At 36.1% G+C, this 18,741-nt stretch overlaps 6 protein-coding genes across 9 annotated transcripts; 3 read left to right on the top strand and 3 right to left on the bottom strand.

Moving 5' to 3' along the window:
• Window positions 1–40: 40 nt before the first annotated feature.
• Pus1 (Pseudouridine synthase 1) lies at window positions 41–3,063 on the bottom strand. The gene is made up of 6 exons (XM_043410764.1): window positions 2,922–3,063; window positions 2,347–2,724; window positions 1,453–1,801; window positions 1,100–1,355; window positions 869–1,014; window positions 41–301 (listed from the first exon to the last, which is right to left on the bottom strand). The coding sequence occupies exons 1-6, from the start codon at window positions 2,971–2,973 to the stop codon at window positions 220–222; spliced, it is 1,263 nt and encodes a 420-aa protein (XP_043266699.1). The 5' UTR covers window positions 2,974–3,063; the 3' UTR covers window positions 41–219.
• A 25-nt stretch (window positions 3,064–3,088) lies between these two features.
• mRpL45 (mitochondrial ribosomal protein L45) lies at window positions 3,089–5,162 on the top strand. Of its 4 annotated transcripts, none has more exons than XM_043410769.1 (7): window positions 3,089–3,229; window positions 3,432–3,537; window positions 3,798–4,109; window positions 4,193–4,344; window positions 4,429–4,477; window positions 4,556–4,705; window positions 4,786–5,162. In XM_043410769.1, exons 2-7 carry the CDS (start codon window positions 3,484–3,486, stop codon window positions 5,098–5,100), a joined length of 1,032 nt encoding a protein of 343 aa, XP_043266704.1. In that variant the 5' UTR covers window positions 3,089–3,229; window positions 3,432–3,483; the 3' UTR covers window positions 5,101–5,162. The 4 variants fall into 4 exon arrangements, with proteins under 4 accessions (XP_043266704.1, XP_043266703.1, XP_043266702.1 ...); XM_043410768.1 differs by having other exon boundaries at window positions 3,171–3,308; XM_043410767.1 differs by having other exon boundaries at window positions 3,172–3,305.
• A 110-nt stretch (window positions 5,163–5,272) lies between these two features.
• Window positions 5,273–8,712, top strand: LOC122405785 (uncharacterized). The gene is made up of 3 exons (XM_043410756.1): window positions 5,273–5,925; window positions 6,108–7,173; window positions 7,292–8,712. Exons 1-3 carry the CDS (start codon window positions 5,707–5,709, stop codon window positions 7,954–7,956), a joined length of 1,950 nt encoding a protein of 649 aa, XP_043266691.1. The 5' UTR covers window positions 5,273–5,706; the 3' UTR covers window positions 7,957–8,712.
• On the bottom strand, window positions 8,271–12,905 carry Suv3 (Suv3 helicase). Its single transcript, XM_043410744.1, has 13 exons — window positions 12,597–12,905; window positions 12,219–12,451; window positions 11,299–11,521; window positions 11,049–11,217; window positions 10,853–10,964; window positions 10,641–10,771; window positions 10,236–10,549; window positions 10,021–10,162; window positions 9,362–9,700; window positions 9,009–9,279; window positions 8,734–8,811; window positions 8,496–8,620; window positions 8,271–8,417 (listed from the first exon to the last, which is right to left on the bottom strand). The coding sequence occupies exons 1-13, from the start codon at window positions 12,671–12,673 to the stop codon at window positions 8,346–8,348; spliced, it is 2,286 nt and encodes a 761-aa protein (XP_043266679.1). The 5' UTR covers window positions 12,674–12,905; the 3' UTR covers window positions 8,271–8,345.
• Window positions 12,906–13,035: 130 nt separating this feature from the next.
• car (vacuolar protein sorting-associated protein 33A) lies at window positions 13,036–16,436 on the top strand. Its single transcript, XM_043410757.1, has 8 exons — window positions 13,036–13,316; window positions 13,384–13,577; window positions 14,340–14,824; window positions 14,894–15,014; window positions 15,133–15,293; window positions 15,362–15,907; window positions 16,078–16,200; window positions 16,284–16,436. Exons 1-8 carry the CDS (start codon window positions 13,212–13,214, stop codon window positions 16,376–16,378), a joined length of 1,830 nt encoding a protein of 609 aa, XP_043266692.1. The 5' UTR covers window positions 13,036–13,211; the 3' UTR covers window positions 16,379–16,436.
• A 46-nt stretch (window positions 16,437–16,482) lies between these two features.
• On the bottom strand, window positions 16,483–18,685 carry Pgam5 (Phosphoglycerate mutase 5). Its single transcript, XM_043410772.1, has 5 exons — window positions 18,345–18,685; window positions 17,996–18,183; window positions 17,175–17,389; window positions 16,955–17,085; window positions 16,483–16,876 (listed from the first exon to the last, which is right to left on the bottom strand). The coding sequence occupies exons 1-5, from the start codon at window positions 18,512–18,514 to the stop codon at window positions 16,726–16,728; spliced, it is 855 nt and encodes a 284-aa protein (XP_043266707.1). The 5' UTR covers window positions 18,515–18,685; the 3' UTR covers window positions 16,483–16,725.
• Window positions 18,686–18,741: the final 56 nt, after the last annotated feature.

Below are 18,741 nucleotides of genomic sequence, written 5' to 3'. Positions count from 1 at the left end.
TGTTATGCAAGTTTACGTTGTACAAATAGTCGAAAAAGAATTTAGACGTAGTTGAATGTATTTTTTCAACATACAAAACATGAGTTAAAGATATAAACAAATCATTCTCCGATCCGGATGTTCGAAATGGATCACACGTAAAATATATTCGTGCTTAAATAAACATAATATGCTGGATCTCTTTCAATTTGAAAGCGTGATGCGTCAATATAGATATTTCTACACCTGTGGACTTTCCGATATGTGCTGGTCCCTTGTACCGTAAGTATGCAAAGCCAGTGATGCCAGCCACATGAGCATTCTTTTTGCAAAAATTAAGGATCAATAAGGCATAAAATATTTTTAATGGTTTACTTAGCCTACGTTTCCTCAAATGTTTTCATTTTTCATTCATGAATTTATCAAATGATGTCCCACATAATTTAACCGTGAGAAATTTGATATCGACGTTTACGATTAGAAAAATTCAGCAAAACCTGCGTTCATTCAATGTAAAAGATTTACTAAAAAATCGAAATAGGTTTCTCTGCAATTTGGCCCAAATAACCACGTTCACTTTTTCAAAAATGTTGCGTGGTGTCGAAAAACTCTGCACCCGATGAGATTAGAAAACAAGATTTTTTGACACTTCTAGACACTTTGAGATTTCATTGGTTTGACTTTCTCGCGATTCAGGGAAAAAATTTCTTCGACCCTTTTCTTTATGCTCAAAAAATCACACTATGAAAAGACTTTGAGCTGTCTAAAAAATAATAACTATTGAAAGTTGTGGGTTGGATTCTTTAAATATAAATGGTTGTTTTTTAGGTAGTAATCTCTGAATTTTTAAAATAAAGTTTTTTTTTCGTTTTTCGACAAAAAAGGATACGATTTTTCGTTGACCTCCGTATCTTCAATGTGTCGTAAAATATATTTTTTGTGAAACTGCATAATATCATCATCGCATTCGGTCCATTCAAGAGTTTCGTGCATGCCGTCACCTCCGTACCTCCTGTTATAATGATCGTAGTGAACCTGAAATCGAAAAAAAATTTTATACTTAACGATCGAGCTCTATTTTGAAAATCGTTGAACAGGAAAAACATTTGGAGTCACATACGTGATTAAGAACCAAGCCTAAACTCGGTACGATTGGTATATCCATTTTTTCGGGTTTAAAAGCTTCCTCGAGAGTTTCTTCGGTCACTAGATTTCTCACGATTCCAATAGCGAGTGCGACCATTTTTCTAATTTGATGAAGCATAAAACTTTGTCCCTTGATTTCAAGGGTGACGAATTCCATACCCTGAGAGACCCAAGGTTCGGAACATTTGAATTCCATTATGTAACGATTTGCACGTGGGTCCAATGGCCTCCTGAAATCATATTGATGTAGTGAAACTTTTTAGCAGATGGATACCGAAAATGTTTATTTATTTACCGCCCCAACTTCGTCATTCAATTTAAACTTACACTTTTGCCGTAAAATTATGGTAATTGTGAGTGCCCTCAAAGAGTTTTAACACATTTGAAACCCGTTCCCGGATTTCCGGACTCAATCGATAATCCGTGTACGGTTTTCCGTCTATCATTGATAAAGATTTTTCTCGTTCTTCGAGTACCATTTCCTCCAGCCAACCATTTCGTGGACGGAGGATGTTTGGATCATCAGGTGCAAAAGCATATGATGGAAGTGTATAAGTATAACTCCTAGCTGTACATTGAATTTTGCTGTTGAAACCTTTCGTCACTCGTTTGAGGCCAAATACTCTTATAGTGTCGGGTAAATACTCGTTGATAATGTCTTTTGTGGCACCTTCGGCTTGAAAAACAGAATAAGGCAAATCGAGTTATGGATAAATTAGTTATACATAATTGATATCAATCAAGATTGTCGGAGAGAAAGGTTCGAAATGATGCAAAGTAAAAATATTGAATATTTTATTTCGAGATTAATACCAAATTTATGAGACTAGAAGAAAAACTGGATCAAAAAAATCTCAAATATAAATTCTGATATTTTTTTATAATAATAATCATCATCATGCAATAAATTTCAATCACATTCCATAGTAAAAGTGAATTTAAACAATAGGTGGACGGGTCCACGTATTGCAATCAGAACTTTTTCTTATAATTTAGTGCCTATTATTGACTTACTGAGTTAAATCTATTCTGTACAATTTGCGGTAGTAGCAAATACAAATGTCAGTAGAATAAAAAGGCAGCATAGGAAATATATTAATTTTGTGAATTGATTATCAAAAAATTGATCAATACTACTAAGTCTCTATGCATAAGAAAGTTGAGTGTTTTTCTCATTTTTCGACAAATTTGAATGGGTTATAAATATTTTCAAGTTCTTACGCATTTTGAGCGAAACAATTTGTCTCGTTGCAGAAACGCCTTTGTCAGTTCGAGCAGCTCGCTGGAAATGGATGGTTTGAATTGTATCAAACGCTTCCTGCCCTATTAAATGGGCCTTAAAGAGAGCCGTAATTAAATCCTCTTCAATAGTTTTCATGCCTGGATTCCTTTGCATTCCAAAATAATCCTTGCCTAGGTAAGCGAGTAACACAGCATAGTTACGTTTTTTCACCTTTGTAAACTCTTCAATTTTTTGTTGCTTTGCTAAGATTCCACTGTCTTCATTTTCTGTAGCAGGTCTTTTGGTTGCATGTAACGTTGATACAGGCTCTACAAGGGTTTCAACTTCAGCAGACATTTTATTCTGTAGCTTTCCTTCTATAAAAACCAAAAAACAAGTTTGTGAAGTGTCATAACATAAGTTGGATATAGTTGGCGAAACACAAAATATAAATTTCCTATTTGGTTGAAATTGAGTTCTGTTGATTTTTTTTATTTCTCTGCATATTTCGTTGTCTCATAAACTCACATGGTCATTGTAATTTATTGCGATATAATAATCCAAAACTACTTACTAAATGAAGACAAAATTTTGATAAAACGCGTCTCTTTTAGTGCTCGAAGCATTTATCGAATGTGAATTGCGAGCAGATTACGAAAACGACCACATGTGTGGAGTGGTAGTTGGTTGGTAGTTTCCTTGTCGAACTGGTCGACACGCGCACTGTGGTCCCGGGGCCCACTCTCAATACTCCAATACTCAGTGCGAATAACAATACATACACATCATTGGGTATGTGTTTATTTGAGCGCTATTCGGGTTCGGGACCGTGGTCTCAACAAGGAGTATGGCATGGTTCTACTACACCATTTTCAGATATATGTAAATCCAATTCAACACTATTTTTATCTAGATAATCTGCTGGACAATTGCAGTGTCTGTTGGGTCTTCTTTCTTGGTAGTACGAAAAACATAACCTCTCTGATACAACTATATAAGATCATATTTTCGCCGGAAAAGAAAAATGTAAACGAATATAACAATTCTCTCAAATTATTGAACTATTGAAATTGTAATATTCTAGCCGGAATTGGTGATAGTAATCGAGGACTTATAGAACATCAATTCTGTTCAAAATGTCGGTGAACGCAACTTTAACAAAAGTCACTGCATTGGGAAATCGTGTGCAGGTTAGTAAAATGTTGAAAGTTTTAATGAAAGTCATTTAAGCTACATCCTTCAGTTGTAAACTTTTGAATTCCACAACTTTTGTTAATTTTGGTTCCAAGTTATGTAGAACAACCTACAGGGTTCAATTGATTGAACAACCCCATAACTTGCCAGTATTTTTTTGTCAAACATATTCATATTTATCAGTCAATTTTTATGGTAAGTGATGAAATATAGCTGTTTTTGTTGCAAAAATGAATGTATTAATTCAATGTTCCAGAGTACGGCAAGGCTTTTACTTCCAATCGTTCGCAATACGATCGGAGCTTATCAGCCTGTGCGATTGCGAAGAGCAAAACACTGGCTTCCTCAATGGAAGAAGCTAAGGGCAGCTAAAGTAATAAAGGTCGACTTGCCTGATTACCATGAAGAATTGACTGCTGAGCAGGAACGATCTAAAATGAAGGAAAGAGGATTGCTACCAGCAAGACCGTGGATGGAAAGACCCATCTTCATTAGCTGTACTGGTTCGATTATTGAGCAATATGTGCCACCAGAGGGAGATGGAAAGTTTTCAGCTCTTTCCACAGCTGTGAGCGTTTTATCATTACCAACTGTTGTAGTATTTTCTTGCTGTCACAATGATAATAATTAATCGACAAACTATGCTACCAGGGAGCCAAACAAAAAGCCGAATTTGTCACAAAAAAAGGAAAGACTCTCATGGCTATCAGGAAGATTAAGAGCTATGAAGAGGAGTTTAGTGTTAAGGAATTTCCAGATAAGGCACAAGAGATTTATATAAAAGCTCACGAAGCTCTCGTAAAGTAAGGAGATCAGCGCCATACAAAATTTATAAAAATCTGACTGAATGAATCTGGTTGAATGAATCCGTTTTTATTTTATTACAGTAAAGACAAGGATGCACTCAGGATGTATGTTACCGAGTTGGCATATCCGGTAAATTTTCTAACAAACTGTTTAATACATTGTCCTGGTTATGAATAAAAAATAATAAATACAATACTATATTTCCAGCAAATGATGCATAATGCGCAAGACAAAACTATCCATTGGAAATTTATCGAATCGTTAGAACTGCCACGTGTTGTTGCAGTCAAGTCTACAAATGTGATAACAGACACGAATTATTTTGCACAAATAACTGTTCGCTTCCACACACAACAGGTTAGTCGCATCACAGTTTTTTATTAATCCCATATCAACTTGTTCCTTCATCACAATTAATTATCGTACTTTTATTGTAGACTCTTGCAGTTTATGATCGTTTTGGACGATTAATGAGTGGCAGCGAGATCGTGAAAAAGGATGTGCTCGAGTACGTGGTGTATGAAAAGCATTTATCACATGAGTACGGTACTTGGCGTCTTCATGGAAAAATTTTACCTGCTTGGGCCCCTCCCAGAGAATATGGAGAAAGGACATTTATTGAAAAACCTCAAGATCAGGAACCCCAAACAGATTCTAAAGAAGCTGTTTCAACCGTTACTGGTAGCACAGAAGTAAAACCTCCAATACCCGACAAAGATTTACCGGAAGTTACAGCACGGCCAATAGTATGAATGAAAAAGGCACACAATGTACATGAAAAATTCGAATAAATGAGTTTGAAAACTCAAATATACCGGTTACGCAACATTTTTCCCGCCATTATCTTCCAGATGATTGAATGCCAATAAGCACGCGGTTTGTCGCTAGATGATAGGTTATATACATGGAGGCAGTTTACATACATGGACATGGTTTACTATACAGAAAGTTCCCAACCAAGAGAAGAAATTACCTTTACTACTCGTGTTGTTTTCATCCCTCAATTAGATCACAGAACGTTATATTTTTGCGACAAATATCGTATTCATAGCTTGCATAAATTCTTAGCATTCAGATTAACGCCTATTTATCTATATGACAGTCATTCTGCACGATTTGATTGAAAAACAGATACGTTCTTATAAACGCAATGAAAATTCGGACGCAAGATAACCAAAATGTTCAATTTTCAACCGAAGTGGGAAAACGTTAAAGTAAAAGGAGCAAATTTTCAAGAGCACTGAAAATTTTGAAATTACGTTCGATCTTATCATCTCTAATCATAACGAACGAATTCAATTATATTTCGCGAACAAAACTTTTCAGTCTCGGCTATTAGCCGTGGTGTAAACACAAACATGACTCGAAAGTGCGTTATATGTAAAGAAACGAATTACAAAAATTCGTACAGCTTTTTTTCTGCACCCAAGGATCCCGAGACTCGAAAAAAATGGACGGATGCCATGGGCATTGAAAATTACGTCGTTTGTGATGACACATACGTTTGTAGTAAACATTTTACTCCCAGTGACATAATAACTCATTGGGTCAGCGGAGTTCCACCTCATGTTGTTACTGTGAGTCAAATTTTTGTTTCCCTTGGAGGAGATGTTTTTCTCATCCTTTAGCAGCATATTTCATATAATATAATATATCTTCAGAATCCGTTATTTACCAACTTTTTATGTCAATGAAGTTCAAAAGACACGAAAGTTATTAAAAGAAAAAATGATAATCCAACTGTTTATTATTTTCACAGATAAAGTATAAAAAATGTCGCTTGAGACCAGGTGCGGTCCCAAACATCAGTTGCGAATCTATGAACAATCTGCAAAATAGCCAGGATGAGGATTACGAAGATTTTGCAGTGAATCGGGGAACTGGATTAATGAGAAGACCATCTATAGTTTCAAATGTTTCAAAAGGGAGTTTTGTCATACCCAGAGAAGACAATGGTTCTATAAACAGCGATATAGATAGTCAATTAGGTCAGACGACTTATGAGCCAGACGCAATGGTCGAATGTAAGCAAGAAAATTCTTACACAGTAATTTGTGCGGCAAATGAAGAGTGCTCCGAAGATACAAATAATTCGGGTATAATGGAGAATCCTGATCAAGAGCAAGAGATGGCAACAATAGTGAATCTCCAAGGTGAGGGGAAATATGTGTATACGGCGAGTGAAGATGGTCAACAAATTGTTTACGTCGAAGCTGTGAGCTCTGAGAATTTCGAGTGCATGGAGGATGAGGTAGAATCTGAGCAGGAGAGCAAACCTCAAATTAGCACTGAATATTCCACCATCAAGACTCAAATGGCTAGTGCAGAAGAAGACACTTCTATGGATATGTGGGATTGCTTGAGCAATGAAAATATTCCAGCAGATGATAATGACGCATATCCAGATTTGAATGAAAAATCCAACAGCCAATCTCGGGAAATGAGAAGTTCGGAAAGGAACGATCCACTGAATATCAAATCAGAGATTCAATACGAGGATAGTGAAAATGCTATGCTTTTTGAAGATTTGCTTGACATTTACACGGAAGTACAGCTGCCACCAGGCTGGTCGTCAATGGTTACCTCCAAGGGACACGGTACAACGGTCGTTTATGCTTTCATGGGGATGACTAGAACCGGTATGCCCTACATGGAGAAACAAGTGTTCTTAAAGAGCGACATGAAATTACGATGTGGCGCTGCCAATGCAGAACTCAACCCACAAATTCACAATCTTATCAGAGAGGGTAGAAGCCGTATAGTCTTCACGTTATCCGACGTCGAAGAATTCGTTGAGGAATTCGATCAGCGAATCGTATGTGAAGGTGTGAAAATTATTTTATTTCTGATTTTTTTCTTGAAAATTCGAGACATTTTGAGCTCCATTAAATCATATTGAAATACCTTGAATAATCGTTTATTTATTATTTTGATTTACAACAGGATGTGCTGGTGAAAAAACGAGACCGGAAGACATCGAAAATTGTGTAGCATACAGAGACGTGAGTTCAAAGTGGAGACATATAGAGTGTCCGATAATAGTGAACAACGGATCAGCACGATGTTCCAAGTGTAGTACTCTCGACAGTTCAATGACGCGTAGCAAAACGAGGAGACACAACGCCGGAGTTAAAGAATTCGCTTCTGCGATGATGAAGAAAGAGAAGACTATAAGAGTTTTGAACAGATTGTTGAGAAAAGTGAACAAAAAAAATCAAAAGTTCGAGACGATGAGGGATAGCATCGAGAACAAATTTGAATCTTTAGTATCCTCAACGCCACAAGTATTTATATCAACTGTGGAAACGTTGAATATGCCAAAGATTCAAAAGCTCATGATAAAAGAGTGTGTACGAGCAAGCGTTTCGCAAACCGGTAAATCCAAATATTCAGAAACGTGGGTGTTTCTCTGTCTTCTTTTGTACATCGAGTCGCCACGAATGTATAGATACATGTTACTGAATAAGTACATGATTTTACCATCGATGAGAATCATACGAAAATATCTTCATCAAATTAAAACCGATAAACAATTTTATAACCTTTTTCAACGGACAGTGGAACCTTTTCAACCAATCGAGAGGGACAATGAAAAGGAGCCTACGTGAATGATGCAATAAATTTGTCCAGTTCACTCATATTAAAGTATCGTGTTACATTTTTTCAAAAATATCGATACTGGTGTATCGACTGGCGAAACTGGAAACGAGGCTTCCACTGTGACCGTTACTCCGTTCAACCCCAATTCGTTCGGCCACCCTTTATTATTATTATTATTATTATTGTTATTATTATTATTATTATTATTATTATTATTATTGATTTTCATTATCTTCGACATCCACGGATGAAAATACGCGCACTGATGCTTAATACCACAAAATACATTGAAATCGACAGGTGGGAAAACATTTCCAAGTCATTCATTCGTTCGTTTTATATCTCGACATATTAAATATGTACAACGTGTTATCAACAAAAGACTTCTATTCTTTTTTCATTTCGGTTTCCTCGGTCTTCCTGGTTTTCGATATTCCACGCTTTCAGAATTTTTGGCCGTGTTGCTTCCCTGCAGACATAAAAATAAACTCAGTAATAATAGATAAATTGAAATATAAAAAAATTGTAACGAGTCATATTCACCCACCTGCGTCCATTCACGTTGCAATTCTTGTAACATGTTCGGCGTGAGAAGTCCTTGGGCCAAAAGTTGTTCGGTTAACCGTCCACGTCCCACAGGCTGCTGCATAAAATTATTATTTGAAGGAGATCCTGTAAAAAGAATAAAAATGAAAGCATGTTTTATCGCGTTGTACCTGTTGTACTCCTCGACATTTTTTCAAATAAATTAATAATAAACGCTCCGTTGCTATAACAATCATTACCTCTGTAGTAGTGTTGCTTCTGAGTGTTGACTTCGAAATTTTCAGTGTCCGCAACAGTAACCGCTGCTGTGCTCGTACCTTTTTAAGTACAATTCACAATTAATAAATTTACTTTTATCAACAGAAAACCCTTCAATTATATGATGAACCATACATAGTTCATATCATGTTTCGTACATGTTTGAATGTTGATGAGGCAATAATTTTTGGTCTTGGAAGTGACAAAAAAAACTATTCAAAACAACTTTTAGGCCTAATTCAATGAAGATACTAACCTGTTTCCACATTTTTTAACAATTTCGTGAGCTCGAAGACTCCGTGTTGAATAACAGCGTCGAGCTCCTTTTGCATATCCTGAACGGTATTGGTGTCTGGGAAAAGATCCATAAAACGATAGCTCAACCAAAGATAAAGATCTAAGACATCAAATACTGCCTCCAGATGGACGAGATCAAGAATTGTCATCGGCGGCGTGATTGGCCAGCCGATTTGTTGACACAACCAACTAAACGTAATCGCATTGTTTTTACTATATTGTCGGGCGAACTGCAAAATCAATGATAAATACAAATGGAATTAAAAAATTACCCTCTATTGAATTAATGGCGGGATCATAGGGAATACTGACCTTGAGGAACATGGTGCACACGAAGGGAATTTTTTTGTTTATTGGAGCGCAACAAAATACGTATCGAGCTCTCAGAGGTAGCGGTACGTGCTGGATCATGTCAGCAAGGAATTTGAAGTCTTCGATGTTGCACATAAAGTATAAAGAATCGTCAACGGTCGACAGCGATACGAAAATATCCATCAAATTAGAAAGAGCAGCCTTTGGCAGGTGATAAGCGTACAATTCAATTTGATCCGCCGTTGGATGGAGTCCGGCTTGCTTTAGAGGTTCAGGAGTTTGACTCAATAGATGCTTGAGGGTTGGAAGGTCGTCGTTTTTGAACGTCGTTACGAAGCCCTTAAAAATAAACCACAATATAATAAACGAGTTCTAAAAACTTCGTAAATACAATCAGAATATCTCCTACATTTTTTACGATGGATGCTATATTGTAAAATGTTTACGAAATAAAATTTGAGCTATTAAGAATATCAAGGAAAATATTAAAAAATTTATGAATATAGTACACTCAAGCAGCGTAGTTTAACTGTCCTTTTTGTGAAATATAATAAACTCTGTACCGAGTTGGTTCAAATAGAACTTTTCAGATACTAGATACTAGATACTACTAGAAAATGTCTCGAAATCAAATTTATAAATATGTGGAAAAATGATACCTGCTCCCATTGAGTTCCATAACGACCAGCGCGGCCAGCTATTTGCAGAGCCGATGATACTGATATTGTATCCACTTCCTTTTCCCCTTTTTCATTTAGCATGTGTTTTATCAGTGAATAAAATATAACTCGTCGTATGTGTCTATAAAGAGGAAGTTATCGATGACGTTTCAAATTATACTTGAATAGAATAAAAATATAAGTTTGTGACTTACAGATTAAGACCCATTCCTATAGCGTCAGTAGCTACGAGGACTTTACATGGATTATCGGGATCGTTGAATTTGGCGGCTTGGGCGAGTTTTGTATTTGGTGGTAAGCTGCCATAGATAACAGCTACTTCAACTCCTCGTTTTTCTAGGTCTCGTGATACGGTATATATGTCATTTTTACTAAAGCATACTATACAATCTCCCGGTTGAACTCTGTCGAGTGAGCCTAAGCCGTGTTCTTCTATGCTCAGGGGTGTCAGCCGTTTGTATCGGCGAACCTCTACGTCTTCTCCGGTCGTCGAGCATAAAACTCGAATCTGGTTCATTTAAAAACATTTTAAATATTAGTATTTGCCATTTTTGTTCAATTTAGTCGCATAAAAACGAATGTAATTGTACAAGACATACAAGATCAACTGCTCCAGGTTCACCACACAGGTGAACTTCATCAGCAGCAATTCCTAGGAGAGCTCTCGTCCAAGCCCAACCTCGGCCTTGATCTTTGATCATTTGAATTTCATCGATTACCGCTACTTCATCTGTGTTAAATATTTTGAAAAAAGTTTTAATACCTTACGGCAACATTTGTTTCTATGAATGAGTTAATTTAAAAATCTCACAGGCCTCGTTGACTTTAGTCATTTCCACAGTACATGAAACGTGAGAAGAAGGGGTCCCATGGACGTTTGCATATTGTCGTTCTTCGCCAGTAACCAAATCACAAGGTGTTTGCTATGAATTTAAACCATCGTAATTTATGTAAAAAATAAATGAATTTTGAAAAATTTGAAAAGCTACGCAGTACTCCATAATTACCATTTTATTACACTTATGAAAAACTTCTGTTGCTAATAATTTGAGAGGACCACAATATACACCACTTTTCGCGCTCATAAAACGTTCTAGAGCATGATACGTTTTGCCACTATTTGTTGGACCAGCATGGAACACAATTTTCCTAGATTTTGATCTCGCCATTGGATACCTTTGTGAAAAACATATCAATCAGAATCCCAAAGATGTAATTGTTTTTGTATTTTTTTCATGAAAAAGTTATGGACGGTACCAATTTGCAGGTAAACGAAGGTCGCTAATTTTCTTCAAATCATCCATACATTCCAGATGAGGGAATATTTCCTTTGAATGCCTGACAAAATATGGAAATATGTCAACTATGTTTCCTGCACCCTGGAGAATGTCGCTTAATACGACATGGAGATCTACTGGCAATGATTCTGCCTCCAAACAATAGCGACGGAAACTTGCTTGTGCTTGTAGTTGTAGACGAACTGCAAGTAAAACATTTTTTCAATCAACAATCTACATGGTGAAATATTTTATCTGATCGACAGTCATATCTAACTAACGTTCGAACTTGATGTGGGAAAATGAAATCTTTCAACTACTCCTGACCCATGATATTGAAATAAAATGATTCTATGATTATTCATTTTTTCATTGTTCTCCTGAGCCTATTAATTTTCTGGACATAAGGAATTATATATTCAGTTATGTTTAATGATGACTCAATACTTATACAAGAAAAATTGGAAAAAATCATTTTTAAAATCAACAATGCGTTGTTAAGCTGAATAGAGGACAAAATTATATCAAGTATGTTTTTTTGAGCGCTCACCTATTATGTAATCCAAATTCATGGTCGAAATATTTAATTGTGAGAGATATAAGCATTTGCTGAGAATTTTCAAATATATATATTGAAGTTTGAATATTTTTTTAAATCTCTCAGCATCCTTAGCTTCAATCATATGACATTTGAAAAATATTACAGCATTGTTTCTATTGTTTTCAAACCGTACTTTCTTTTGTTACAGGTATATTGGTTCAGTGTGTGAAAAATATGTCAGTTAGCTTGAGTTTTCATATTGTTACTTGAGCTAGTATATTTCTCAAGTATTAAATCTGACCATCATAGATTTACATGCCCAACCCTTCTTGATTCTCTTTGAATTATCATTCACTTACGATCCATTCCTTGTGCAGCAGCCAGTTGAGAGACTTCTTTCTTCTGTGCAAACTGATTAAGTATTTTCAGAAGATCAGCCTTTTTTAAAGCCCCAGTTAATTCAGCGCCAACATTGATATCATCCGGGTTAGGTGTGACAGGCACAGGTTCAAACAAAGAAGTAAGTCCAATGCTGCTGCTTTTCTTTTTACCTCGTCTTGTTTCCAAAAGATATGAAGTTGGACCAACGACTCTAAATCAGCGAGATATTTACGGTAAAATAAGATAGTCACATAGTAGATGATTTTAGAAGTAACTTAAAGTAACGAATAAGCCTTGAGTTCATTAATACTGTATAAGTAACAAAAAGTGTATTCTTTTTTTACGAAAATACAAACCTCGCGAATAATGTTGACTTGAATAATACATTTCGGCGTGCCAGTATTTCGGGTATAAATCGTTTGGCAGGTAACATGTTGAGGTGACGAAATGTTTACTGGTAATGAAATAAATAAACGAATAAGTTATTTGCAATGTTTGAACATGGTTGAATCAGTTTTGGTGTTTCACAATTTTTCCAGGTTATGTTTAAAGAGTGTGCGGTCAGTGTACGTTTCACGATTTTCACGTGCGTTTCTAGACTAGTCTAGTAGAAGTCTAGTACGTCGTAACCAAGTCGTAACGTCGTACGTCGTAGCAGCCCGTACTACTAAACTGAAATTTCATTCGCTCTCCTTTTTTTTCCGTGGTAACTTATTTATTTTTTTTCGTTGACACGCTTGGTTCTAGTAACTTTTGTTAGAGTGTTGTTTGTTCAATCGTCATCATCCTCTACCTTCACGCAGTTGTTCGTACGACAAACAACGACAACACACCGCCAAGAACCAAGAATACAAACCAACCTTAAATTTCTCCATCACTGGTTGTCATTTATTGGCATAATCAGCTGTACCGTTAAAACGGCAACAATGTAAATTATTGTCGAATCTTTGTTATTTTTATAAAACATAACAATGTCTTCGGCACATTTGTCAGGTGGGCGAATAAATATAGGGCTGATACAAGAACAGGCGAGAAAAACATTACTTTGTTTGTTGGAAAAATGTGATGGCACAAAGGTAATTTCTCATTCGCTCATCAACTGTCGAATTTTTGTGGAAAAATAAATTTGACTTTTTTTCATAGGCGATCGTTTGGGACCAATCCCTTGCAGGCCCAACAGGCCTAGTGGCAAAATATAATTTGCTTGAGGAGAACGATGTTGTCAAAATGTATCCTCTATGCGGTGGTAAACTTCCACCCACCAATGTAGCTAACATAATATTTATAACACGACCTCAGTTACATCTGATAGACCTAATTGCAGAAAATGTCCATGGGTAAGCAATATTAAAAAATCAGGTAATTTCATAGGCATATATTCAATAAAAACCCTGAAGGTCTGAAGTCAGTCACTAGAATTTTTTGTTCTAGGCTTGAATAAATTTCAAAATATTACAATCTTATATCATGCATTTTCAAAATCCATAAGAATTTTTTCAATATGAAATATCAACACAGCATACTTTATAATTTTTCAATGGTCAGGTGTAAGCCATGTGGCTGTCTGATTTTGGCCAAAGTGAAAAGCCAAGGAAATTTTTATTGACTTTTTATAGAATTACCTCCTATGTGAGCAAGAAAGATTTGATTAAAAAGTTTCTTTCAACAATTGTCTTAATCGGTTGTATTAACAGTATTTTGACAAAATTATAATAATTTTCCAAAATTTTACATTCATTTAATTTACTGTATGACAAAAATAATGATCAGATACAAAATGATTCATATACAAGACACAATGAGAGTCATACTATTTTCAGCTTTATCAACAAAGTTCTCTTTTCAACTCTCAAGAGATTCGTTGTGTTTGACAAAATTCCAAGTTTCTAATTATCGTACTTGAAAACATTTTTTTCTTCCTAGATTTGACTACTTTTATTGTCGAAATGCAGGTTTATCTGTAAAAAAATTTGTTGAACTACATAAGTATTTGTCATCTCAATTTTAATCATTGTATATCTCTCAAGGGTTGAAGAGAAAAAACAAACTACAGAATTTTTGCAAAACTGTTTTATAATCATGATTGAAATTTTGAACAGAGAGCAAAACAACAGTCAGCGAAAGGAGTTCCATATCTTCTTTGTGCCACGAAAGAGTTTGCTGTGTGAAAAAAAATTGCAGAATCGAGGAGTTTTTGGGAGTTTCACTCTCATTGAGGAATTTCCATGCGATTTGTTCCCCTTTGACAGTGATCTCGTTTCCATGGAATTGACACATACCTTCAAAGAATTCTATTTAGAAAACGATCCAACTTGCCTATACCAAGTAGCCCAAGCGATACAAAGTCTGCAAAGATTGTATGGCAAGATATCACGAATTACAGGGCGAGGTCCAGCTGCCAACAAAGTGTGGGAGTTGCTGAAGCGCTTAGATCGAGAGGAGGAAGATGTTAAATTCAATAACTCCCAATCAGCACCTATTGAACATTTGCTATTGCTTGACAGGAGCATTGATCTCTTGTCACCTTTAGTAACTCAATTGACCTACGAGGGCCTCATAGATGAAATATTCGGCATTAAAAACAGTAAGCAATTTTAATAATCACTGTTTAATAATCATGATTTCGTTTTGAGAAATGTCATTTATTTTTTAGCTACCGTACATCTGCCGCCTGAAAAATTTCACACATCTGACGATTCTCCAACCGTTGTTTCTCTCGATAAGAAGGAACAAATTATTCTGAATTCTGGAGAAGAATTGTTTGCTGAGATTAGGTAGACATTCAATGATTACAATAAAGATTTTGACGAAAGGTTAAAGTTCTTTCCTCTGAAAGTGTGAGATATAAAATTTATCAAAAAATGTCAATACGTTTGTTTTCAAATTATTCAGAGACAAGAATTTCAACGGTGTGGGACCAGTTTTGAGTCAGAAAGCCAAAATAATATCATCTCAATTTGATGAGAGACATGGGGATAAAAGCGTTCAGGAAATAAAACAATTTGTTGCGAGATTACCTCACATGCTAGCAACCAAGCAATCATTGGCCAGGCGTAAGTATTGAATTGTCCAACGCGATATTTCGGGCCTTGGATTGTTAATTTTCATTTTTATATTGCAGATACAACCATAGCTGAAATGGTTAAAGAAGTTACAGACTCCAGCGAGTTTCTGGAGTCATTGCAAATTGAGCAAGAATTATTGAATTGCATAGATACAGACAAGCCCAATTCTTACATCGAGGATATGATAGCTCAGCAAAAACCGTTGTTGAAAGTTTTGCGACTCTTGTGTATACAATCCCTGACGAATTCGGGCTTGAAACCAAAGTTGCTGGATTATTACAAGAAAGAAATTATCCAGACATACGGTTTTCAGCATCTCCCGACTTTGTTGAATCTTGAAAAAGCTGGATTACTCCGTTCGCAACAATCTGCTAGACAGTACGCCGTTCTGAGGAAAGCATTGAGACTCACAGTGGAGGACGAGAATGAGATTGCACCCAAAGATATAAGTTATGTACACTCGGTGTATGCCCCATTGAGCATACGCTTGGCCGAGCAGCTTGTCCAACCGGGAGGCTGGCAAGGTTTGAATGATGTTTTGGGTTTGCTTCCGGGACCAGCGGTCAGCAGCGACCTGAGAAATACTTCCGGGACTTATCGAAGTAAGGCAAATCACCCGGCAATAAATGAATCCCTGCTCCGGGTTATTAGCATGAATTTCCTTGTTGAAAAACGATTCGTTATACTGCACTTCAATTTTTATGAAGTCTGTTCCAATTTCGTGGCAAAGAGTAGTTTTCATATAAGCCGATTTCGATTTTTTCATTGACAGGAAATTCTTTGACGAGCGAAGACTCGAGTTCGGAGCCACCAAGATTAGTTCTGGTATTTTTCATCGGTGGTTGCACATACGCAGAAATTTCGGCGTTACGATTCCTATCCCAACAAGAAGACCGTAAGCTGGCGAACTATGCGACCGTTCGGATAAACTTAATCGTTGTAGATACAGTTCCCGTTAATAATTTTTTTCTCTTGCAGTAAACGTTGAATTTGTCGTGGGAACAACGAAACTGATTAACGGAAACACATTCCTGACATCTCTCATGGAGAATCTAGAGGAGAACACTAAATGAAGACTTCCGCTCTGTGATCCTGAAGATTGAGAAATTCAACCCGTACATTTTATATACACGCGCATATACCTATATATATATATAAAAACGCTTTATGTAAATAATTCAAGATACAATAAAGAAAAAATATAATGTAATGAAAATGACAACTTTAGTAGACCGATGAATCGTCCACTAACACTCCATCATCCCTGAACAATAAATTGTACGCGTAATTCCGGAGGGCGTTGAAATACTGCCTCGTACATTTGTGCCTTGTTCACTTGAATATGTTTTTTCCGATTTTCGGCGATGAGAAATATCATTGAAATTGAATTCATATGTTGGCGTCGTCGCCGTTTTAATACTCATGTGGTCGTAAGATTCTGAGGAACCATGTGACCAGCATCTCCAAGACATCGAAGGGTTACACGACCACTTGGGACTATACTGAGCCACGTGATACTTGCGTTTTTCAGGGAAATTCGGAGCCACGCTTCTGGCGGAAATTGTAATGCGCTGAAATATGATTTTTGTTAATGAATGCGAGATCATAAAGGAGTGAAAAAGATCTCCAATGTTTGAATCGAAACTCACCGACACACGAAATATCGAATTACATTCGCGTGACAGACTAGAATTGTGTAAGAATCTTTTTCTTGATCGTAATCCGCACGATGAAAGTATCTTCGAAACGCTGCCTCAATCCGTGGCCCATCTTCGTAGAACTAGGAAAAAAATTTAGTGCGTTTATTACCTTTCATTCCTTCGCAAGACAGAAAAATCAAAATGTACAAACAAAACTTTTGAAACGTACATATCGCTCTGATTTCCAATGACCTAGCGGTGGTTCTGGTGGAATAGGAGCTCCTTCGATTAATAAACCATCTTCTATAGCTGGAACTCCAGGTAAATGTTTTTCAATAATTTTAGCTGTTTCTTGCGCTCTGCTCATGGTAGACTTCACTAGCAATGTGTATGGTAGACCCAGCTCCGCTAATCTTGCTCCTGTGGAGTCTGCCTGACGTCTACCTTTAAATTCGAGCAATGGTTGTGAAATTTATCAAATACACAGTCATGATTTTATCGATTATATTATTTCTATAAAGCATTTCTAATTCATAAATGGCACAATTTTATAATTTCTCAAACATTTTTATATATTTGTATAGATTTGCATCATTTTACCTCTGGGAGCATAAAGTTTAAAACAAACATATATAAATAAAAACTTGACTTTACTATTTTTCTGAAGTACTTTATGTATTTATTGCAAGTACTGTTACACAATATGTTGGAATAAAAGTCCTCAATTGAATGAATGTAAATATAATTGATTGGTGCAAGATTAATAACGAGGTTCTCTTAGATTTTTCTTTTATTTGGTTAGTTCAATGAGCAATTTTGACATTAATATTGAGAAGAATTTTGTTAGTTTTTAAAGTTTTTGGCATCGATCAAGATCTTTGGTATAGCGATATTATCGAGAAGAAAAGACTAAAATATAGTGCTGGACACAGAATTGAGTCACATGTTTTCTGGAAAGCAGTTGAGATAGTGTGTTATATTATATGACGAAACTGGCTCAAACAACTATATCAATAAATGAACACATTGATATTATGAATTAATGCCTACCAAGCTCAGTGAGTGTCCTTTCAGCATCTGTTTTTCCTTCAAGATTATATTGACCATGACGAATGAGAATCAGGTGTCTGACAGCTTTTGGTTTTTTTGCTTCGTACGCTTCGTTGAGTTTGTTCTCGTCAACCTCATTACTGACAGTGGAAGATTTCATTGGTTTAACCAAACATTTTGGATCTCGCCTGTCATGAGAGAAGACAAATGAGTTGGAAATGTCTTTTCAATTGTTAAATATTAGTCCGATAATTATTCCGAAGGAAAAAGAATCTTTTTCGTTGATGGACTATTAATTGATCATTTTATTTTTTAAAAAATCGTGATAATAATCGGCTAAACGTATAACCTATCCCAATTGGAATCCCATTTGACCGAGGGTGTGAAATTCGTCGTCCAAGAATTAGTAACTTGCGGATGTTCACGATCACCATAAGAATTTGCGTAAAAAAAAGCCGTTCCTCCCAAACTTCCGATACCAATAATAGCGTATTTTTGAAAGCGCGTTAAAACCGGCATTTTTGTTTCGATTCAATTCTATTTACAGCATAGGAACATAGGATTTTATGAAAGTTTTGTTCTCTCTTTTTTGTCCTGGAGGTTTTCCAATTTCTTAAACCCTATAGTGGCAACACTCCACGTATGTCGTATGTGCCATGTGGTATGTGCATATTACGGTTAGTGACTGGTGTTGACACTGATGCCGTACAACCCAAAAAAGGTGTCGACCTCTACAGTTATTATTT

This window comes from Venturia canescens, chromosome 2, assembly GCF_019457755.1.
Source record: "Venturia canescens isolate UGA chromosome 2, ASM1945775v1, whole genome shotgun sequence".
NCBI classification, from domain to species: Eukaryota; Metazoa; Arthropoda; class Insecta; order Hymenoptera; family Ichneumonidae; genus Venturia; species Venturia canescens.
This window is presented reverse-complemented; position numbering and strand designations above follow the sequence as displayed.